General features: G+C 33.3%; 1 protein-coding gene across 1 annotated transcript in view; it reads left to right on the top strand.

The window, feature by feature from the left end:
- how (protein held out wings) overlaps positions 1-24,196 on the top strand; it is a gene marked incomplete at its 5' end in the record, with an annotated part of 30,724 nt that extends 6,528 nt beyond the window's left edge. Inside the window, 7 exons of the mRNA XM_068369306.1 lie at positions 2,369-2,485; positions 5,191-5,334; positions 6,070-6,160; positions 6,580-6,642; positions 12,450-12,767; positions 18,139-18,227; positions 21,662-24,196. Of these exons, the coding sequence (XP_068225407.1) occupies positions 2,369-2,485; positions 5,191-5,334; positions 6,070-6,160; positions 6,580-6,642; positions 12,450-12,767; positions 18,139-18,215 (810 nt within the window). The remainder of the gene's footprint in view (positions 1-2,368; positions 2,486-5,190; positions 5,335-6,069; positions 6,161-6,579; positions 6,643-12,449; positions 12,768-18,138; positions 18,228-21,661) is intronic.
- Between the last annotated feature and the right edge of the window lie 1,394 nt (positions 24,197-25,590).

Raw genomic sequence — 25,590 nt, 5'->3', positions numbered from 1 at the left:
CTCCCTCTCTCTCTCCCTCCCTCTCTCTTAATTCCCTCTCTGAACATACAGATGGACAAACACTCAAAGTCAGTCCCCTACTTATTTCTTGTACATTTCCCCTTATGTTCACTTAGCACGTGTTCTGGTTTTATTTCGTATATGATGCCAGAGTTTTTTATCATTCTACCCTCTCTCTCTCTCTCTCTCTCTCTCTCTCTCTCTCGTATTCTTGGTGTTATTAGAATCACTCTTCCTCAGTTCCACTTCTCTCCAACTTATTATCTCTCTCTCTCTCTCTCTCTCTCTCGTATATATCACCTTTTTACCTTCGTTTTCATTTGGGTTGCTAGCTTTTTTAATCTCTCTCTCTCTCTCTCTCTCTCTCTCTCTCTCTCCACATTTTTGTCTTCGTTTTCCTGTATTTTTTTTTGGTATCTTAATTTCCTCAACCTCTCTCTCTCTCTCTCTCTCTCTCTCTCTCTCCGTTTATTTCTCACCATTCTTATCTTCGTTTTCCTGTAGTTTTTTGGGGTATCTTAATTTCCTCAACCATTCTCTCTCTCTCTCTCTCTCTCTCTCTCTCTCTCCCGTTTATTTCTCCACATTTTTATCTTCGTTTTCCTTTTTTTTTGGTATCTTAATTTCCTCTCTCTCTCTCTCTCTCTCTCTCTCTCTCCTTTTATTTCTCCACCTTTTTGTCTTCGTCTTCCTGTATGGTTTTTTGGTATATTAATTTCCCCCCTCCCTCCCTCTCTCTCTCTCTCTCTCTCTCTCTCTCTCTCTCTCTCAAAAGTTCGACTTTCGCACAGAACGAGAAAGAACGAATTGAAGTTAACCAATCACGTACCAAACAGGTCAGTCATCGAGTGTCTTGTCTACGGCTCAGAAATATTCCCTCCCGTACATAACCATCTATACAAAAGGGACATTTTTTCACCGTTTGCGGTCCTTTTATGCAGATGCCGTAGTAGCAGTACTGCCAACTCTTAACAGGAAAAGTGTGATGTCACGTCACCTCTTCCTCAGAACAGAAATAAAGCGATGGAAATAGATCTAGAGACGGGATGGATGGGTGGGCCTGACTCTCTCTCTCTCTCTCTCTCTCTCTCTCTCTCTCATATCTTTGCTTTTCTTAATTGAAAAGTAGTGTCGTGGTAAATATGAAAAACTTAATATTAGTTTTTACAAAGATTCTCTCTCTCTCTCTCTCTCTCTCTCTCTCTCTCTCTCTCTACAACAAGGAAAATAACTTATTTAGGAAAGAAAATAGGGAAATAAACTATATCATTATTATCATTGTTATTATTATTATTGTTATCATCATCATCATCATCATCATCATCTTCATCTTCATCGTCACTAGCTAAGCTACAACCTTAGTTGGAAAAAGCGGGATGCTATAATCCCAAGAGCTCTAACTAGGAAAGATAGCTGTATGAGGAAAGGAAGTAAACTATGAGAAGTAATAGAAATGTCTTTTAAAGTCACATCGTTAAACTAGATCTGTCTCATATAAACAATGAAGAGAATCTTATGTTGTAGTTTTTTTTTTTCAATTTTATTTATTGTTAATACAATTCTTTTTTATACAGATCTTGTTTATACATTTTTTTTTATACAATTCCTTATATACAATCATTTTCCATACAATTCTTTTTATACAATTTTTTTTATACAAATCCTTTTTATACAATTCTTGTTTATGCAATTCATTTTTGTATACAAATCTTATTTATACAATTCTTTTTTAATATACAATTTTCATTTGTTAATTTTTTTTATCTACAATTCTTGTTTATACAATTCCTGTTTATACAATTCTTTTTCATACATTTTTTATACACTTCCTGTTAATACAATTCTTTTTCATACAATTCTTGTTTATACAATTCCTGTTAATACAATTCTTTTTCATACATTTTTTATACACTTCCTGTTTATACAATTCTTTTTCATACAATTCTTGTTTATACAAATCTTTTCTATACAGATCTTGGTTATACAATTTTTTTATACAATTCTTTATATATAATTATTTTTCGTACAATTCTTTTTATACATTTTTTTTAAAATCCTTTTTAATACAATTCTTGTTTATACAATTCTTTTTCATACAATTCTTGTTTACACAATTCCTGTTAATACAATTCTTGTTTATACAATTCTTGTTTATACAATTCCTGTTAATACAATTCTTGTTTACACAATTCCTGTTAATACAGTTATTTTTCATACAATTCTTGTTTATACAATTCTTGTTTATACAATTCTTATTTATACAATTCCTGTTAATACAATTCTTTTTCATACAATTCTTGTTTATACAATTCCTGTTAATACAATTCTTTTTCATACAATTATTTATACAAATCTTTTTTATTTTCAGTTCAACTTCGTGGGTCGGATACTCGGGCCCCGGGGCATGACAGCCAAACAGTTAGAGAACGAGACAGGCTGCAAAATAATGGTTCGCGGAAAGGGATCCATGAGAGATAAGAAAAAGGTGAGTGTAAGATGGGTCCTGCCAAGGTCTATAGATCCTATAGATTCTATAGATCTTGGGGTCCTACCGGGATTAATCCTGGGTCCTACCATCTCACTTTCCGATGGATATAAAACTCAGAAAAGGACCTTTTAGATGTTCGTTTTCATTTTTCAACTTTTTTTTCTTGTTGGAGTGGGTGAAGTATAACATTTTTATTATTATTATTGTTATTATTATTATTATTATTATTATTATTATTATTATTATTATTATTATTATTATCATCACTTTTATTATTATAAGCTCTGCAGAATTTGAAAAGTTAACTATTATTATTATTATTATTATTATTATTATTATTTTTATTATTAATATTACCACTTTTATTATTATAAGCTCTACAGCTTTTGAAAAGCTAACTATTATTATTATTATTATTATTATTATTATTATTATTATTATTATTATTATTATTATTACCTCCACCAACGAAATTGGAAGGAGGTTATGTTTTGCCCTCTGTTTGTGTATGTTTGTTTGTGAACAGCTTCCTGGCCAGAATTCTAATCGTAGAGTAATGAAATTTACTGGGATTAACTATAATGTAAAAAGCTGGAAATGATTAAATTTGTTGTATTATCATTATTATTATTATTTTTATTATAATTATTATTAGCCAATCTACGACCTCAGTTAGAAAAGCAGAATGCTATAAGTCCAATGGCTCCAAAAGGGCAAAAACAACCCAGTAAGACAAGAAATAAGGAATTAAACTATGTCAGAAGTAATGAATGAAGAATATAAAATATCGGCACCCTCATAAACTAACTGCCTAAGTCATTTTCTCCACTTATTGGGAAATCAAAAAAAAAAAAAAAAAACCTTCTCATTTCCTAATAATTTATATCATTGTCTTGAGCTTCAATTCACAAATTCTTTATAGAAGAATTTGTGAAATAGAATTTGTTAATTGAAGCTCAAGACAATGATATAAAGAATTAGGAAATTAGGTTTTTTTTCATTTCCTAACAAGTGGAGAAAATGACTTAGGCAGTTAGTTTATGAGGGATATGTTGAGATCAGTAACAACGTTAAAATAGATATCATATATGAACTATGAAGAGAGACTTCTGTCAACCTGTTTTAAGTAATTCCTATAATGTATTTTTCCTTGAGTAGCACATATGAATAAGAACGATTTTTGCCTTCGAGAGAGATGCTTTCTTTAAAATGCTTTCCCAGTTCAGGAAGGAAGTGCTGATCTTACTGTGAGTTATTCTGTAATAGACTCAACTAGAATTCTCTCTCTAAAAGAAATTACATTTAGTTTGGCTATACATTGAGGTAATCTATTTCTTATATTTACAAGCTGCAAATAGTCTGGTCACATGTAAGGTAAGAACATATTTTTATTCTAGTAAGTTTATAGTACACTTATGAATTGTAGATTTGAAATGGCAAAGAAGTGGATTCTTGATTTGCAGATTCTTAATTTGGTGTTAAAAAGGATATTAGATGATATTTCAAAGCTCTTAAATGTTTTATGCCAGTAATTGTTATCATCGTTTGGAAATGATGAGAGTTGTTAATTTTATATAAGCTTTCGTAGTAGGACAAAATAGGAAGAATTGTAAGATATATATATATATATATATATATATATATATATATATATATATATATATATATATATGTATATATATATATAGATAGATATATAATATATATGATATATATATATATATATATATATATATATATATAATATATATATATATATATATATATATATATATATATATATATATATATATATATATATATATATATATATATATATATATATATATATATATATATATATATATATTATTATTTTTTGCATATGTGTCATAATAAGGCCCTCACTCTCTTAGATAAAGTAAAATGTGGCCCCCCATTTGACACACAGTTGTCCCCCCCCCATGCCCGCTCTAAACTGTTGTTGGGGGATTGTAAAGTATCTGATATACTTTTAAATATTAATTGATTATAGTTAGGATGTATTTTAATCCAAATTTGCACAATGGTTCGGTTGGTATAGAATAGCTCATGTAAAAGGCACATGCATGATATAGAAAGTTAAAATTATCCTCTGGCATTGCTGTAGAAATTTGATGATTACTAAGTAAATTTATTAATGTAATTAGTTTAGATCTCTTTGAAATGTTTGGAAGCTAGAATTGACTGAATCTCTCCCATAGAGAAAAGAGCAATTATAAAAATAAATAAATTTATATATTATATATATTTATGGTCATGCTCTGTGGGATTGCTAGACGTATAATTACTCGGTCTCTCCGCGTCCCTCTGGTTGGGGAAGAGGAAGTAGTCATGACCTGGAAGAAGGAGTAGTCATAACCTGTTGAGAAAGGTTGTTACAAAAGGGGAGGGAATGGTAGTATCTGTGTGCCTGCGTCTATCAGTACAAGTAATCATCCGTCATTTTTGACGGGTCACATACACCAGTTGTGTATTACTTCTTCTAGTGGTAATAAGTAAGCTTACTCGCAAACGTTTTCTCTGAATCAAAGTATACAGTGTGATGTCACCGATTAAGAGATGACGTCAGTGTGATGTCACTGATTAAGAGATGGCGTCAGTGTGTATTACGCATCGCCTGATGCTTTATGCTCGACATGAAAAAAGGTTAATAAAACTGTTAACTAAAGGCCACTTTGCAGGAGGAACAGAATCGTGGCAAACCCAACTGGGAGCACCTAAATGAGGATCTGCATGTGCTCATAACAGTGGAAGATACTGACAACAGAGCCAAGCTCAAGATTCAGAGAGCCATTGAAGAAATCAGAAAGCTGTTGGTTCCATCGGTGAGATGTTTGATGTTTATGATTTTCGTGTTTGTCTTGATTGTAAATTAGAATGATAGTTGACATGATTTGGATGTCATTTTTTAGATGGTGTTTTAACCCTTTTACCCCCAAAGGACGTACTGGTACGTTTCAAAAAATTTGTCCCTTTACCCCCATGGACGTACCGGTACGTCCTTGCAAAAAACTGCCATTTAAATTCTTTTTTGCATATTTTTGATAATTTTTTGAGAAACTTCAAGCATTTTCCAAGAGAATGAGACCAACCTGACCTCTTTATGATGAAAATTAAGGCTGTTATAGCAATTTAAAAAAAAATATACTGCAAAATGTTCTTGAAAAAAAATAACCCTTGGGGGTTAAGGGTTGGAAATTTCCAAATAGCCTTTGGGTAAAAGGGTTAATAATTTACTTTCTTAGATGATATTGCCATAAGCTTTCATTCTTATTGCCTTTGTTAAAATCGAAGATTTTTTGAATGGTATGTATTCAACCCTGTCTGTTTGTTTGTGAGAAACATTACACAAAAACTACTGTACTGATTTTGACTAAACTTGGAAGTCATGTTGAGTATGACCCAAGGATGTATCTGTAACGTTTTAGATAAAGTACATCAAAGCACAAGTATGCAGCATTACTTTTTCTCAGGTTATTAAGTTGGAACACCATCTAATATAGTACATATGGAACAGTTTGACACTTTTAATTAATTTCACCCAATAATTTTCATCATAGGCTGATGGAGAGGATGAGCTCAAGAAGCGCCAGTTGATGGAACTCGCCATTATCAATGGCACCTACAGAGATTCGTCCAGCAAAAACGCAGGTACGTCAATGCGAATTTTGTTTTTGCACTCTTTCAAATTTTTTTATTTTGTTAGTCACATTTATGACTGTCATGAGTTGAATCCTAGCTTGTCAATTTGCTTTAAATACAGAAAGTTTTTGATTTTACCAGGTAAGAACTGACATAATTTTGGCAGTTTGTTACCGAATGGAAAAATGTCTCCGTAGCGGAGAAAGATTTTAGTTAGCGTAATCCAAAGTTCCGAGACGTACGCTGCCAGGCACGTTCATAGTCAGTTCTTACTTCTGTACTGGTTTAGAACAGTCGACTCATTACGGTGGCCACCCCCTAACATTGGCCACTGCAATTAAAAACTTCCCAGCTCATTAACCCCTTTGTTGATAACATTCATTACAATGACTTAATATTGCATTTTTGTTCTGGCTATTTCCTTACAGTGGCCTTTTTTGCCTCTGCCCAGAGCAGCCACTTTAATGGGGGTCGACTGTACCCAGTGAACGGTATAGTACTGTGGCCATTTTAAGTAATTATTCTTCTTTTTTGAAGTTATCTAGTATAGATTGTTCAGTTATTTATACTAATAACTTTAGAAAACATTCATTCTTCTTTCTGATGGCTACTCCGTGCAAGTCCTGGATGCGATAGTTTTTCCAGAGGAATTGCGCTTTTGACACGATTGTCTTACAAATTCATTGTTTCAGGTACAAGGAGCTGATTTGTAATCGCAAACTTATTTTTGTGCATTTCAGTTGGGATTTTTTGTTATTCAGACGTTTAGTATTCTAAACTTAAGATAGCATTAGAGTGAGGAATGATTGTTTCCTGTGGAATAATTATTTTGTATTCTGTTAGTTACTTTAAGAAAATCTTTCAACCCAAATGTTTTAATGCTTACTCTTGTATCTTTTAACTTATAAATCTGGCTTTCCCAACATCATATTGTTGAGCAAAGTTTTTTCCCAGCTTTAATGTTTAGGGGGTTTAAAAGAGCAAAGTCGTTACTGGTCTCCTAACGTCATTGTTAAGCCCTGAAATTTCACTGATATTTTAATGCTCACTAATCAGGTGGAGTCTTTGCTCCTAATACTTAAGTAACATTTTAGAACTACTGTAGGTTTAAAGATTGAACAAACATACAGTAATCATTGCTATGGACTTTTCTTTAAACAAAAAAAAAAAGGTTCAAAATAATATTACTGCTTTATGCATAAATGTATATTCTGATAGGAAGCCAAGAGTTCATTGTGAATCAAGCATTATATTTTAAACTTCTCTCATAGTCTTATTTTTTATTGATGAGAGCATCTCTGTTGAAAGGCTAGCGGCATAAATATGGGCAGTAGACACCAGACTTGAATTTTAATGCTTGGTTTATATTGAACTTGGGTTTGTCTATTAATATGCATTGTGTTGTCATATGCGACGTGTGTGGTTTTCGGTGCACTGAAGTATAATGCGTAGTTTCAACAATAGTGCACTTATAGGTAGCATTTTGAGTAAATTCAGGAAACGGAAAAGAAAGTATTTTGATACGATAAACAATAAATAAAGTTGAAACGGCAGAATGAATGTTTTGATTGCCTTAATGCGGAGTCTGAATTTTTAGCTGTAATCTAGTGGACTGCCTTAACTACCTTGCAAGGTTTTCTGTTTATATCACAAGTGTATCTGGAATATACCTTCACCCCCATAGATGAACCATAGGTTACAAATATAACTCATTTGTCTAGCTGTATTACTTTATTACTTTTATAATCGGGAAAGTAGTTTGTGAGGAAGGTATAACTCTTAAATACAATATCAGTCTCCAGAGTAAATTGGAGCGGTGGGATTCAATAAAAACTATAAAACACAAATCATAGTTAGGTCTCTTGGAAAGTACAATAATTTAATAAAACATACATACATACATATACCAAGGCACTTCCCCCGATTTTGGGGGTAGCCGACATCAACAAATGAAACAAAAACAAAAAGGGGACCTCTACTCTCTACGTTCCTCCCAGCCTGACAAAGGACTCAACCGAGTTCAGCTGGTACTGCTAGGGTGCCACAGCCCACCCTCCCCCGTTATCCATCACAGATGAAGCTTCATAATGCTGAATCCCCTACTGCTGCTGTTAATAAAACATACAAACACAAAATCCATCATTGATCAACTACATCTTAAAGTAAATACAGGAACTTTTGACATTTCAATTGCAAGATTGAACTAGTTGAGAAATATTAACCTGAAAATTTCATTAATCACTTGGTTAATATTTATTTAAGATACTAGAAATGTGTGTGTGGGTGTGTGTTTGATCCCTGAATGTCTCCTACCCATTTGAATCAGGGAATCAATGTTCCATTAGCCGAATTAGAAGACGAATCTCAGGATTCACTACAGGCAGCTGACCTTAAATGCTGAACGAGCACCGTTCAGTACCATAACTATGCTTTGCTTATTCAGTGATTATTATACATCTATTGATATGAAAACCCTTTGTGTGTGGTGAATAAGTGAAATAATGGATCTGATAATGTAATAATGTGTAAGAGATTAAATTTTGAGTAGGATTATGACATTTTTACAAAGAGTTTGTCATATTAATAATATTATTGAAAGGACAATATACCATATTGTTTTATTACTATTATTACTAGCTAAAAAAGCAAGATGCTATAAGCCAAAGCACTCCAAAAGGGAAAAATAGACCAGTGAGGAAAGGAAATATGGAAATAAACTATATAAGAAGTGATGAACAATTAAGATAGAATATTTTTAAAAACAATAACATTAAAACATATTTCATATATAAACTATAAAAAGACACTTTCTGACACTTTTAATACAGGGGTACCTGATAATCAAGTCTTATATGTACAGCAATAATAATTGTATCTATGTAGGTGATAGGTGCAGTACCTCTGCTTCTTACCAAACACAAAATCATTTGACTTAAAACACGAGGCTGGACCAATGAGTTTAATCCAGTATTATAAATCTATAACATTTTGAACAGTTTATTTCTCTCTTGATTTTTTTTTTTATATATAAGGCCCTTTTTAACCCAAATTTCAATATTATTCAGGTCCTCTTTGCCTGATCTTTGGAAGGACCTTGGCCTCTTACTCAAGTGTGCACCATCACCCCTTACTGATTGCTCATCTTCATTTCCCGCATCATATGTTTAAACCACCTCTATCCACTAGCTCATTTACACCTCACCAATATGCTGCTTTATTAAATTTCATGTTACATTTGAGCCAAAATTCTTGTCATTAATCTTGTTATTTTGTAGTCCTATCTTTCCAGAATCTATATTTTATTTAGATTTGTCTTTTTTTTCACAAAGCTCAATGTTATTGTTCAACAGAAATCAGTAATCTTAACATGTACACGTTTTGCTGTTTAAAGTATGCCTCTCTGCCATAATAAAACCAATATAATCCTTCTCTTTTTAGGTCATTTTGTACATTCTCATCATTGGGAACCCATCAGCGTGTTTAAACTTAGTAATGAAAATGATCTTAATGTAATATCTACACATGGCCACTTTCTAGATAATAATTTTTATCCTTTTCTTCCTTTCTTAGTATCTCCAAGTTATTATCCTTCAATAGGTAAGGTCCTTTTAGGTTATTATCCCTTAATAAGTAGGGTCCTTGTAGGTTATCCCTTAAAAAGTAGGGTCCTTTTAGGTTATACCTTGATAAGTAGAGTCCTTTTAGGTTATCCCTTAATAAGTAGGGTCCTTTTAGGTTATACCTTAATAAATGGGTCCTTTTAGGTTATACCTTAAAAAGTAAGGTCCTTTTAGTTTATTATCCCTTAAAAAGTAGGGTACTTTTAGGTTATACCTTAATAAGTAGGGTCCTTGTAGTTTATCCCTTAATAAGTAGGGTCCTTTTAGGTTATTATCCCTTAAAAAGTAGGGTCCTTTTAGGTTATATCTTAATAAGTAGGGTCCTTTTAGGCTATACCTTAATAAGTAGGGTCCTTTTAGGTTATACCTCAATAAGTAGGCTCCTTTCAGGTTATTTTCCCTTAATAAGTAGGGTCCTTGTAGGTTATCCCTTAAAAAGAAGGGTCCTTTCAGGTTATTTTCCCTCAATAACTAGGGTCCTTTTAGGTTATACCTTAATAAGCAGGGTTCTTTTAGGTTATACCTTAATAAGTAGGCTCCTTTTAGGTTATACCTTAATAAGCAGGGTTCTTTTAGGTTATACCTTAATAAGCAGGATTCTTTTAGGTTATTTTCCCTTAATGAGTCAGATCTATTTGATTATACCATCATCTTATTAAAAAGTATTCTTTGATTGTTCCGTTATCCAGCCTTCATTTTATTGAGTTGGCTTTTATCATTGTAATGAGCTGAAAAACAAAAATTTCATGTTTGTTAAATATATTATAGTCGCCCTTAAATAATGCTTTCTCCAAATCAACAGTTGTACCGTTTTCTTTTCCCTTAAGGCCGCTGATCCAGGGGTAGCTTTCTTATACATTTCCCTCGTATTTATCCCTTAAATATTAAATTATATTTATACGAATATCTTCTGAACTCCTATTACAATTCAAATAATCTATCGGAAGAATGGTTAAATATATCCTAAGCAAAATACTATAATTTTAGCTGATGAAAAGACCATAGTACGCACGTCTATAGACACCAACAACACCGTAGCTGTATTTATTTTTACTCTTGAATTTATTTCTGTTATAATAATCATCATCATCTCCTATGCGTATTGACGCAAAGGGTCTCGGTTAGATTCCGCCAGTCGTCTCTATCTTGAGCTTCTAAATCAATACTTCTCCATTCATCATCTACTTCACACTTCATAGTCCTCAGCCACATAGGCTTGGGTCTTCCAACTCTTCTAGTGCCTTGTGGGGACCCATTGAAAGTTTGGCGAACTAATCTCTCTTGGGCAGTGTGAACGGCATGCCCAAACCATCCCCATCAACCCCTCACCATGATCTCATCCACATATGGCATTTATAATAATGCTTAATCATTCTTTCTAATACCAGTGGCCTTTCCTCTTGTCCTTATAATGAGATTCAATATAGGAGTTCTAAATTCTGTTTGTAAATGTGTGTGTGTGAATGATTTAACTGTATAAACAATATGTACTCATCTCTAGAGCATTTTATGAAAGTACCAATGTGATTATTATTCCTACTTTCCCTTTCCGTTCCATACACTTGTTTGGTATATTTTTTGTACATATTTTAAATGCAAAATCATGGCTATACATTAGTAGCACATGTTGAAAATGACTTCGCAAAGGCTTTCAATACATTTTTTTATGTTTAGCATCCAAAGATAAAACATCATATTGAGAAATTAGTGTAAAATTTTTGGATAGAAATATCTATTTAAAGAGTGATTTATTCAAATGCCCCTCAGTTTAGCTTTACAGTTTTTAAAGTGCATTTACATCTCATCTTTTCACAATGTTAGACTGCAACAATGTAGTAGTTCATATGCATCGGCATTCTATCAAGCTGATGGGCCCTCTGCACTTCATAGATTCAGTAGCACAATGGTTAGGAAAGTGGCTGTAGTGTTTTTGTAGTTCATTAAGAATAGTGCACTGTATATCCAGTGCTTGACGTACCAGTATTTTGAATTAAGAGTATAAACGTGCAAATGAAGTTGAAACGGGTTGTGATCATAATTGAATATTTAGGATAAGTTCCATTTAAAAAATAATGTTTATTTGTACATGTAACGTATTTGTTTGCAAATCAGTAATAAACTGTAGATCAATTTGCCATTGTAATGGCTTTTGTAAATGTGTGGTTATATGTGATAAATATATATTCATAGTATATGTTACCATACTTCCGAAAGACAATGTTTTGTGTTACAGGGTAAGAGGATGTTTGATTTTAAGTGAATAGAAAACTCTTTAGCCACAAAAAACATATTTAAAAACATTTAATCAACCTAGCCACAAGAATATACTTCAATGGAAAGATACTTACCCGTAGAATGCTTGAGCTTATCGCTGAAATAGAAATCCATTTAGAATGAGTAACAATCCTAAGGACTTTAGACTAACGTCGTGTGGTTACTGAAAAAAAAAAAAATTAAATAAATCATTGTCATCAACTTTATAGTACATATAACCCGAGGTAACGAATCTGGTGTTGGGCTGTTACATTATTTTGTTTCAAGATATTTTTAGGGGATATTGATTTTTAGTAGATTTTAATTTCAGTGCTATTTATTGCCGTTTTATTATCCACTAATTTTTGTTGTCTTGGTGGTGGTGGAACTGACTTACTAACCCAGCCTTCTCTGTCCCTTGCCAGAAATTGAGGCTCTGGGTCATCTTACAGGGGAGGTTCCACGCCTGCTTACCCCAGGAATGGGACTCCAGTCCCCCATTCGCACCACAACGCCGCTGGGTGGCCCCCCTCTCATCATGCCAGCCAGAATTCACGTACCCACCTCGACAGCGCTCATCAATGGAACCGGAGGTGCTGGCTTACCTCCGCCATTGATTGCTGCTAGTGATGCTTCAGCCGGTCTCCTCTATGCTCCGTACGCTGCCGCTGCGGAGTATGCTGCCGCCAACTATGCTGCCATCACCTCGCCACTCCTGACTGAATACCCCCCGGATGCTGCTGGTGGGTTGTTTGCCAGATGAACCATGTACTAGTCACCCACACCACCGCACCCGCGCACCGCTCACATACGTGCCCAACCAAGGGTTAGCCACTGTACTACTATCAGGTCATATGTTGCCACCCACAGCAATTGCATAGTGTGCGGTGGTGTGTTGCCATGATAAGCCAAGAACTGACTCGGTTGCGCTAGGGAAATCGGCTCTGGCTTAACACTTTCTACGGTGTTAGGGGAATTGATAGATATCAAAGTAGATACCTTGTTGATTAGTTGTTGATGTTCGCGGAAAACAAAACATTTAACATTTGTTGAGCTTCATTATTTTTATTTTTTTTTTTTTTTCTGATTTTCAGTCCTCCAGTAATTGAATGTTGCTCATTCAGCGTGCATAAAGCCCAGTGATTTTTTTATTGCATTCCATTTTGTGGCCAGTGCTTTCATTTGTCAATCTACTTATGTATGGTGCTTTCTCTACCTCTGAGGTCATCTTTGTTTTGATTCTGGAAAAAGGAAAAAAAAAAGGAAAAAGGGTCACCATTAACCAGATCTAGACTCAGAGGACTGGTCATTGTATGCATTTTTTAATTTAGTGCCAAATCTTAGCTTGTTAAACTTGTGCATTATGAAATAATAGAAAATTATTGAATTATTATAATTATAATAATTATTCTAATTCTGTTGAGAGTTTGAGGTTGTGAGTTTGATGGCTCTTTTATCTTCATATTTATTTATATACATATATATATACAGTATATATATATATATCGGCTGATAGTTATAGCTCTTTTGCAAAGAGTGTTATTGAAATGATGATGGTCCAAATAGACCGGTTCTTTTTATCATAATAGCTTTTTTTAGTTGTAACTAGCATAATTAAGATTATCAGATATTTATGAGTACTATTAATAGTCACTTGATCACGGTGGTGGATACAGTAATTCTGTATAGTTATTCTCGGTTTTGGGTTGACATGTCTTGCATGCATTAGATATTTAAGATCGTCTAATTTTAATTGATATTTCCCACTTCCTCTTCGGTAATACCTTAATACATGCCTTTTCGTTTTAACTTTTATTCCTTCGTTATATTATTGAAATATTTTTGAGCTCCTTTAAGTATTTTATTTCTAATTCCGTCTGAATTTCTATGCGTTTATTTTTACTTTGTTTTTGCATTTTTCAATTTGGTCATTTGGTTTTATTAGTTGTTGGCACACTAAATTGATAAATAAGGTTAGAAAGAAATTGAATTTGAAATACCAAGATCTGTTTAGCACATGGTATTCACATTTTCACGTAAGTTTTTTTTTTTCAAGAAATTTGAAATACCAAGATTCGATCATAGCACATGGCATTCACGTTTTCACTATTTTTTTGTTTACAAGTGAGCTAATACTAAACTATGCAATATAGTTATTTATATAGGTATTCTCAAGTAAAAGTATTCTTTATATATATAATATATATATGTTTGTTTTTAATTTTGTCTGCTTTAATATGGTACCAAATATTTTTTTTTTTTTTTTTTTTTTTTTTTTTTTTTTTTTTTTTAGAAAAATCACATAAGTCATGTATAGGGTTACAAAATTTTATTTTGAATTTTCTCTGCTTTGCAAGTAGGTGGTACCAAATATTAATATAAATATGCCAAACAGATTAGTACTACGATTTACACACACCTCATGATTTTATTAGTCATTTTAGTAACAGCAGTAGAGTTCTTTTGTTTTGGACAGTCTTTTCCATAGTCAGGCAGAGTTATGTAAGTTGAAATTGTATAATGAGTAATCATATGTTAAATACTCCTTGCATGATAGCCTTTTACATAACTATACTTTAGTCTTTTTTTATTTTTTATTTTTTTTTTTTTTTTCAACATTAAAAATGGTTGTCTTGGTTACACTTGAGTTGAGAATACAAGCATATTCAACTTATGCTAACTTGGCATCACAAACACTGTCATTGTATTTAATATACATGCGTAGATATGCCATATTGCGTGTTGTGACTTAAGGATACATACGGTAAGCTTTGTTTAACGCATGCTTTTACGAGTATATATGTTTACATCATTTAATGTATAAGCTCACTTGTAAATGCCATGTACTTTAAGATTATTTCTAGCCAGAAGCATAATTTTAAAGGGGTCTTGCTAAGCCTTTCCAAATTGATATTGCCTTTTTATCTTGAAAATTTTATCGTTCTGTCTTTGAAGCAGTGTAATATTTTACGAAATGGGATATACTCTCATAAGCAGAGGTTAGTTGAAAGCAGGTACATTCAACAGAAATGTAGTTTGGTATACTTTAGTTCAAAGTAATATTTACATCTTTTTTATACAGGAGCTGGTTTGTGCAATCTAATAGAATGTAGTGATAACATTCATGAATAACAAGGTTGCTTTTATTGAGACTGTGACACCCTGATAATGCTTTTGACTGTATCATCCAGTGTTACTTCAAACACTTGAACTACTGCCGGTGCAGGAGAAACTTTTAACTCTTTCTCATTCTTAAATCATCCAGAGTAGATAATCCAGCTGATGTTTGATTCTCATTCATACTTCTGTTTTCAAATGGTGACAGTTTCATAATAGCTGCCGAGGGACCAACTTACTAACCCAGGTGGCACCAGTTGGACAAGTCGATACCGTGCCGCACTAACAATAGACTGCGTTCGTAGATGATTATCTCTAGATTTATTTCTAGTTCTCTTTCCCAATTGTTGAGAAAATTTAAGCTATTTTTAGAAAATATTTCCAGACATTGGATGTCTCCCAAAATATTTCAGTATGTCCATTCAGAATCTTAGGGACGCAGCTTATAACCAGAGTAGTAAAAGCAATTGCCTTGGGCCAGAGAAATGAACATTATCTGGGAAATCTAAATGATGACCCCCTCCCAGTTTTGGTATGATGGCTATTAACCCTTTTACCCCCACCATGAGGTTAAATTTCGAGCACATTTTGCTATATTTTTTTAAAAATTGCTCTAACAGGCTTAATTTTTGTCCTAGAGAGGTCAGGTTGGTCTCATTCTTTTGGAAAATGCCTGAAATTTCTCAAAAAATTTATAAGAAAATATGTAAAATATGTAATTAACAGTGTTTTGCAAGAACGTACCGGTACGTCCTTTGGGGATGAAAGGGTTAATTGTACTTAATTGAAACGCATGATGCTGTAAGCATGCTTGATTTTAACCCTGCTTATACATCAAATAATTTTTATAATAAACTTTCCAATCATTCAATGTAAACTATTTTAGATTGTAGCCATAGATTTTTGAACGAGCAAGGCAGTTGCTTAAGAAGCTGTATATGGAGAGACCTCGACATAGAGGTTAAACCATTGTGCCATAATATTAACACCATTCAATCCTAGGTTGAAGAGAGAAGAAACGGGTTTCGTGCATTATATTATGCCAGGATCATAATATAAGGATTCTTATATAGCCATAGTAGAAACCAGCTTTATAATCAGTCTTTTTTTTCTTATCCCATCCCTTTCTCTGTATACTATAATTGTAATGTTCCAGAAGTAAGTTATTTACTGTTAGGTTTTTGTCATCATTCATCAGAGTTTATACATTTACATATATTTGATCAATTAGCTGGCATCTATTATGGCTATTTTAAGTATGAACTAACCAACGGCCTTTCCCCTTGGGTATTAACAAAACCTGTTAGGTGATTGAAGGGTGCTCTGCAAACATACTAGATTTCTTAATGTATTAACCACAAACTAGTATTAACATAGACGCTAACAATCTAATCTTGGTCGTTTTCAGTTAAGCCCCAGTCGAAAGGGGGTGTTCTTATACTGAATTTTTCAATCAAGTGTACAAATGCTTTAATAGAAAAAATGGTCCAGACAGAGAAAAAAATCATTGAAAGAGTTCTGCCTGAGGACATTAGTTAAATATGAGAGAATAGAAAATTTTTCAAGTAAATACAGTTTTGCCAAAGATATAAGTCTTTAAGAAAGAAATCGTTCACAAAATGTCGAAATGATCTTTTGGTCAAAGGTACTTACAATGCTCTAGTCTTTAGTAATAATGTAAAACAGTACATTACGTATTTTTTTTGTTTTCACTAATGCACCAGGGTTTCCCACATTAAAAGTCGCCCTTGCGTACATAACCGATTTACGAGATTGCCGGGTAATCTGTTCTTTTAAAGCATTCCTGGGGAAAGTGGTTCACATTTTTAGTGTAATGAAAAGTTCAGTTTTCATTGGTTGTAATTTGAGTCTGTGTTATGAGGTCCGTTTATCCAACTTTAAACATTAGGGCATTTTTTTATTCACTGCTTGGTAAGTGCATAATACTACAGTAATTTAAAAAGTTATCTCTGTACACTGCATTTGATAAACCTAAAAAAAAGAAAATGTGAAATGATGACGTTTGTGATTACGTAGTGGGAATCCCTGTATCATATATATACTATTTAATGTATATATCTACTCACTTTTGATTACTAGTCATGTGGTGCATAAATTATGTTGGCAGACTTCAATACAAAAGTAGAGCCCCTTCAAGATACCTCAATATGTTTTAGGCCTTGGTGTTCCTCCCAACTTGGGACCCTCATACACACACATACACTGTCCCATCACACCCACACACGTGAAATGAGATACTGTAAGAATAGTAATAACAACATTACTAACAGAACTAACTGGCCTTGATCATTTCCAGCTGCAGTCTGATTTCGGTGGTGCTATCAGTGTACATACACTTGTTTGAAATCAGGTTTTTCCAATTTTTTTTAATTAATTTTTTTTGAGATTTTCTGTCTGTGTGCCTGGTCACATGAAACCTGGCTTGAATAGGAACTTTTTTGTGATTTTTTTTAATCGTTTATTTTTGTACTATTGTAGTTAATTTCCCTTTTAGTTACCATTGAGGACTTGATGTACCGGAGGAGCTTGAGTAGATTCTGTAGGTACTACCTTAGCTTCCTATACGTTACTTTGCGCATCAAGATTCAGTGACTAGGTGTCATTTGGCAGCAGTTTTGTAGTTGTATACAGTTATATGGTGCAATTTTTTTTGTAATGAAATGTGTAATGAGAATTGACACATGAAGCAATGTGTACTTAAGTTTAATGAAAATTTGGTTTTATTTTGTGCATGAAAATTTCAAGCAGAAGTTTGAAAGTAGAACTATGCAGTCATGTGTTTTTTATATGCAATTTCTTGAAATTTGTAATAAGAGTAGATAGTCCATAGCACATGAAAATAGATATAACCATTATAATCCTGCATAGGTCTAATTTAAAGTAAACTGAAGCTTTAGAATTGGTGACTTATTTGGAGCTAAAGCCGTTGTTTGGTGTGTTCGTTGCCACATGATGCCATCACATTATGTTGTTCAGGTGTAGCGGCCAAGCAGCGGCGCCATTTGGGCCAGGCACGGGAGCACCCCTATCAAAGGACGGGTACGCTCTCGTAGGCCACATCCCAGGTTAGTCTATTGTCCGGTGAGACCACGTGTCCCTCGTTCATGCTCCCCATCCTCATCCCTCCTCCTTTCCCAACCCCCATCTCAATAGTTGATCCTTGTTTTATCAGGTACTGCTTTTTAGCACTTTTTTTTTTTTCTTACTTTTATTCTTTTTATTTGTTGCCAATTCCTTTCCTCTCGTTCTAGAAGATTTTCATATATGTTTATTTGACACTTGAAAAATTAATTTCTTAGGTTCTTAGATTGTTACTGTTGATGTGGGGGAATGATATATTTTAGTCATGTGTATATATACATATATATATATATATCTTTTTATCTATATACCATATATAAAAGGGGGTCATGGTGAGGTACCTGTCAACTTTATAGTTATTTAAACATTCCGTCCATGTTGCAGTTATTTTTTAGAATATTCTGCTTGTTTAGCAATGTAATGAAAAAGACTCGGTATTTTTCTATAATTTTTTAACGTTTTTTTTTATATTTGATGAACCTCATCTTTCATTGAGCTCCCTAGTCAATTCCGTTATGGCCTTGACATTGTCTGTTTTGTTCGACAAAATCGGTTTTTTTCCATTTCGTCTTTTGAGATTTCTATTAATCTGTTGAAAGTGTTTCACCATGTCCCCCACCATAAAAAAAAAAATGCTACCTGAATCTTCTTGAGAGGTTGGTCAAAAGAAAGCATTATTTTTTTTTTTTTTTTTTTTTCAGGAAATCTAATTTTTTTGTGATAAGTGGGTACTAGAATTATAGGACCCTTTTAGTAAATTTGGATTAAATCAGTCTTAAATAAGTACAAGACAATTGACCAGCCTTTCATGTTCCGGAGCACTTTTTTTCCCCGTTTATAGTGTATTTTTTAAGTCACTTAAATTATGCTTTAAAATGGGTAGTTAATAAGGACTGTGGTTGTGTGTACCACAGAAGATCTGGGACCCAAGTATCTGTTGGTGTCACATGTTGAGAGAGAGAAAAAAAAAAGGAAAATAATAGTACAGGTCACAGCTACAAGAGCCCAAAGTATTTGTATATCTGGATTTTTTCATTAAGTCATGAAATAAATTGATGATGAAAATTAAATAATGTTTTTCATTCCAAGAAGAAACAAAAGAATAACTAAGGATACTTCAACACCTTTCTCATGTGTAAATAACGAGTAATGAAAAAAAAAAATCCATCCTTAGAATTTAAATAATTAATCTCCATCTACCTAAAAGAAACTAACCCGCCTGAGGTAATTTTGTTGGGCCGTAGTCATGACTAACGTACTCCCTGACTAATGGTCAGAAGACCAAGTGTGCTTGCCTGAGGAACCAGCCACTAGTATTGGGGACAGTAGCCGTAGTTGTAGTGTTTAGATGTACTTTTTCTATTTTCTGTTTAAAAGAAGGCATACCATTCACTCCTGGTGTAGTGTTTTTATTTTGTTATCTTTATATATTTTTTTCCCATCATTTATCATCACCATCATCATATCATTTTGCAGTACCATAACATTATAGTACATATTCCTCAGTCGTCTACATTGAATTTCGTAACACGTTACAGTTCACTCTTATTCCCCTCGTCTGCTTCAAACTCCAATTTCCACTTTTACAATTATTATTGACATTCACATTACCATTACTTCATATGGTGTCCTCAGAAAAGTTAAAGCTTTTGTATTTTGAATTCTAACTTTTTTCACTCTTAACATAATCATATCCTTTTAACATTTTATTTTCAAGCATCTATATGTGCAACTTTTTTATTTTAAAATATTCACTTTGTCAAATGTCACATTTTAAAAGTTAACTTATTTTTCCTGACTGTGCAAAGCCGAGTCCTTTAATACGAACACGGTTCCTATTAAAGGACAAGGGCTTGTATTTCATGCAGGGACAAATGTTTATTATTAATTTAAGCATACTAATTATTAACCATAATTTAGTAATCTTTTCTTGTTTTAATCTTGTCATTCCCTGTTCCGAAGTAATGTGTCTTTCTCCTAAAAATGTTAATTGTATAGTTTCATTCTTCAACTGCTTTTATTTAATACAGTGTATAACAAAATGCTTTTAAGCTTTTAATGATTTACATTTGTTAAGTTTTAATTTCATTAATATTCTACTCTAGACTATTGCTGTATGTATAGCTATTGAATCTGTAGTCTACAATTTATAATACAAGCTTTCATTATTTCACTTTCACTAGCTAAACTATAACCCTTAAAAATGTGTTATGATTTCAAAGATTATTTTAACATGATTTCAATCAAAGATGGACACTTATTTTGGAATTTTAGAAAAGCCTCTCGATATAATGCACTTTAAAAAATACTAATAAGTACTATACTTTCTCATTTTATTCTGGTTTTATGATTTCTCTCACTTATTCTTAAATGTACATGAAGTACAGTAATTTGGAAAAATGGGGAATTATGTTTTAACTATCATTGCTTTTTCTATCCAACACTTTTCCATTTCTCGTCACTTTAACAGCATTATTCCACTTACGGGCTGCCAACGCAAGAGCCTGTGGCTTGCACATTTTTAAAATGAACAAACGAACCGTTTTTTTTTTTTTTTTTTTTTGGCTTGCTTAGCAATTAAAACAATCATGCTGTTATCTTAATTGTAAAATTCAACCATTATGTTAACTACATTTGTGTTTTGTTAATTTACGCTACAAGAAACACGAAATCATTATTGATACATAGTTTTCTTTTGCATGGATTCAAGTAACATTACAAAACAAGACATGCACAGTATGTATCAAAGTAAACTTAATATTTTACTTTTACTGTTTCCACTTAGAATTTTCAACACAGATTGTCTTCACAGTAATTTCAAAGTGTAAACCTTTTGGAACTTTATTCTCCTTTGTAGGCAAGCAGTGCTTTTTAATATTCTTCATTAAATACATTACTCTGTTTAAAATAGTCTCCAGTAACTTACCATTTTCGTTTATATTATTCTCGCATCCTTATTTCTCTGACGTTACAGTATACTATCATTTAGATTCCATAAATTCCATTCATACATTGTTCTAATATTTTTCTTAAGCTTCTCTTGTGCTTAGTACCCAAAAATAGAAGGGTATTGCTTTCTATTAGTTTACTTCCTCTTCCTTTCTTCCTTGATTGCTGGCTCTGTCACTTACAATGGCAGGTGGTTCCGCATGCATGCTGCCTAGCAGGGCACTGTAGAGCAGATCTTTAGGTTAGCACTGTAAATATATCTTTTTTTATATATACTGCAGCTTTATGTCCTAAGCCAGTGGATTAAGGGGTGGTAAATACAGTGCACCTTCATGTGTAAAGATCACATTAATAATCAGAATAATAATTTAGAATTAATGCTGGGGCATCTGGCACCAGTGTAATGTACTAACATTCGTTCTCTTTTTCTGTTAACTCCCCTCTGGCTCGGATGATCCTGGTCCCTCAGCCGACCTGGCGCGTTGCTAACCCGCCCCGGGCTCCTTCTCTTGTGTCCCTCGTGTCACTACTGACCAGCACTGAGGCACCACCACCACCACTCCATCACCACCACCACCATTCACCCTAGGATACACCACTAACCTCGCTGCGCTATGGGTGCTGCCGCATCGCCCACCCGGCTCCACGATCGTTGGTACGTGCCTTCAGTACCGCAAAATTTTGCTCTGAATCAGGGCATGATTTACGACCCTAGGGTCTTGCGGCGGCGGCCATACTGTCGACCCGTGAACAAGGGCAGGGTGCACAACGAAGGTGGGCACAGGGAAGCCTACATGCATAATATAAATGAAGGCTTTGGCTGCCTCCACCTTCCTTCTAGCCTGCCTGCCTGTATGCCTTTTTGAGGCACAGCCACCAATTTTTTTTTTCTCAACTAAACAATTTTAAGTACTGTACTGCACTAACTCAACGTCTACTACTAAATAGGACAGAAAATTCTAAAAAGTTCAAAAATACGTTCCTAGGGTGAAATATGATGCTCAGTTATAGGCAGCTTCTACTTAGAATTTCCAGTGACACAGGTGACGAATCAATGAAAGAGAAGATGGGTCATATCTGTTCAAAGAATGTTGTTATAAAGTGTAAGTCATTTGAGACAGGTACTATACAAAGTGTGCATTTAGAGATGGTGCTAACGTTCAGCTCGGTCACACAGCTTTATCCTTAGGGTCTTTGTGTTGTTGGTGTTATATTTTATCATTTTTAGATTAGTGAATAATAGATGTTTAATGAATCTCAATAGCTTCTATCACAGAGTGTCGTGTAGCTCATGTCTTAAGCATGTTCCAAGCCTAGTGCTATGATTTGGGACTAAATATGCAAAGTGGGTAAACAAGTGTGTATTCATTTATGATTATAGAGGCATATAGCCAATGGTTGAAGTAAAAAGGTGCAGCTTGTATTTACTCATGAGTTATATACATATATATTAAATATCAATACAAAATCAGGTATGTGCATATTTAGATATAAATAGGTTCCAAAAAATTTCAGGCACAATATTTGCATTTTCACAATTGAAGCATAATACAATATTTTAAGACCAGGGTATGAAAATGCCTTCGGTTTCTGTGCTCATTGTATTTCAATGTTATTACTTTACTGTTTCAGTGACAAGCTGCCATTAAAGGCCAGCGTTTAATCAAAAGAAAAGTAGATTATCTGACCATGACTTTCTTGTTACTCAAGTTTTCATTAGTTTAAAGGGGATGTTGCAATTATTCATGGTAACTTCATTAACTCTAGTGCCTTAGGTTGCTGGGCAGACCCTCCATACTTTGTTACTGTGCAGTTTTAGAGAATCTGCTGATAGATGCCATGGAATACCCCCCCAAGTGCCTTCTGTTACGAAGCTCAGAGATATATCATATTTGGAGTTCTAATGTGCCAATTTAGTAAAAATTTTCTTTACAATAGTAACTGTAAGTTTCTCTAAAGTTAGAAGAAAGCCATAGTTGTGAGGAATAGAGTCTCAATAGGTTTACCTCAAAAGACTTGCAGTTTCTGTCTGGTGTATTGATTGGTGTTAAATTGTCTGAAGGCTTGACACTTATGTACATAGTTGTTCATCCTCTCATTGTACTTAATCATTTATTGTTGTACTTAAGCATGAACCTATGCAATGACGATAAATATTAGAGAAGCATTTTTGGGGATTAGAAAGCAAAGTGCACGAAGTTTATTTTAATATTTTTTTCTCTCAATGTTGCTGTTTGTGCCATACTTGGATGTTTGAAAAGCATCTAAGATTCGCCTTCATCAAAGTACGTGCAAATATTAATGTAAGTAGTTGTACTTACCAGACATTTCACAGGTAGTTCTAAGTAGTTTTATGTATTATGCATTAACATCAAATCATTGTAGGGTGGAGGTTCCTTTTCATCACTTGAGGAGAAAGCCGTTGTATGCACATGTGCCAATTAATTTGTATAGAATGTAAATTTATTCCTATTTAGTTAACTTTCTTCTTTTGTTGCCTTATCTTGGTTGTGACTTCCATATAGCTCAAGATACTTGAGCTCATATTTTAGTCGTTTATTTTTTTTTAATTTTTCTTGCATGCAATTGGATTCACTGAGTACTAAAATGTACGGTAATGTATACTCAGATTTAGCTTAAAAATGTAAACCTGGTAAGTGAAACTAAGTGTAAAGTTATTTAAGAAATTTAATGTGTCCTGTTTTAGATGTTATTTTCTTATGTACGAAAATCTTTCACATAACGTTTCAACTTCTTATTATTCTCTTATGTTGGTGCTATCCTACACAAAGTCCATCGCTGAGGAAAGTGTCACTACCACCTGTCTGGTTTGCGTTTCATGTTATGGATCTGTGATGAAAATCTTTTGAGTTAAAAGATTTCTAAAGGAATGCTATTTATTTAAAAGGAAAGTCATTTTTATTCAGTATTTATATTTTCATTTGTGAATTTAAAGGAGAATACTTTATATGCTGACAGGTTCAGTCGGAAATGCCTTTTTTTATTATTTTCTTGGGAGTTTATTGATAACCTGTCTTAGTAAGTGTTCATGATCATCATCATCACCTTGCTCATCTCAGAGTACAGTATATACAGTAATTTAATTTCTAATAAAGAAATGTAAATTATGTCAGAGATATTAAATAATTTCATAATATAAGATCATTTTAATGCCACTTGTTTTTCTTGTATTGGCTTCTTTCTACCCTGCAATCACTTTAGATCTTATAATGTAGATAGGTAGGACTTACTAATTTTCCATACTCCCATCTCTATTACTAGGTCACAAGTAACATGTATTGGTTCACAGATAAATATTAATTGATATTGATGATTCACCTTATAACCACCAGGATGTTGATAACTAAATATTAGCTTACTACTGACAGTCTTGGGAATGGAATAACGTTAACTGCGGCGGTGGCCTACTGACGCAAAACTCAAGTTGAGACTTTTGCATTTTAATCCCACAGATGCAGAATGTATTTCATTTTACAATATCCTAATCTCTATAATATAAAATGTTTCGTACAAATCCTGTGTTTAACTCTTCCCTTTACCTTCCTCCTGAGTTACTAATTGACTAATCAAACAAGTTTCTTGAGATTATGAAAAGAAAAGTGATTTGCATGAGAAGTTACTTCATGCTTGATCTTTCAGGACTTTTTAATCAGCAATACTGTTAAGGCCCTTTGCCTATTCGTAGCCATACTAATTATTCTTGACTAACTATAAAATGGAATGGGTCTACTTGTTCAAGTTTTAACCAACATAATGCCATGACTTGGTCCTTTCATAAATGCTTCCGTGTAGTACCTATCATGCTTTAAAATTATGGAAAAGTTTTAAATATCATTGCGGATCCTATTTCTTTACTATTAAAATTGCTGAAGTAATATTAGCTTTAATTATTATAAGCAGGAGAGTAATGTTTGAGAGTGGTATTGTGATAATAAAGCCAGAAAATTATTTTTCAGAATAAAACATCTTGAATAAAAAATAAAAAAAAACATGGGGCATTTGAAAAGAATTAAATCCCTTTGGTTGGGAGAAATGTTCAATTTGAACAACAGTGATGAGTGAGTATAAACTAGAACAAAATTCAAAATTAAAATCACAAAAACTTTAAGGTTTTGACCCATATTTTTACTAGGCAGCTAATCTTGTACAACTGTTGCAATGCTGAAGACAACTTTTGATATTTTGAAAGTATTTCTATAACAAGTTAGCATTGGCATTCAACGTAAACACACGTGGATAAATCGGTTTGTATGTGGAAACAAATTTTACTCCACAATGCTCTATAGCATACAGATTTAAAGGACTTTACATCCTAACCCAACTTGATGTTTGCCACCAACAGTTACTACATTTACCTTGCACACTATGATATAAAAT

Source organism: Palaemon carinicauda, unplaced genomic scaffold (genome assembly GCF_036898095.1).
Source record: "Palaemon carinicauda isolate YSFRI2023 unplaced genomic scaffold, ASM3689809v2 scaffold476, whole genome shotgun sequence".
Classification (NCBI taxonomy): Eukaryota; Metazoa; Arthropoda; class Malacostraca; order Decapoda; family Palaemonidae; genus Palaemon; species Palaemon carinicauda.
Note: the sequence above shows the minus strand (reverse complement) of the source record. Positions and strands in the feature narration are given on the sequence as shown.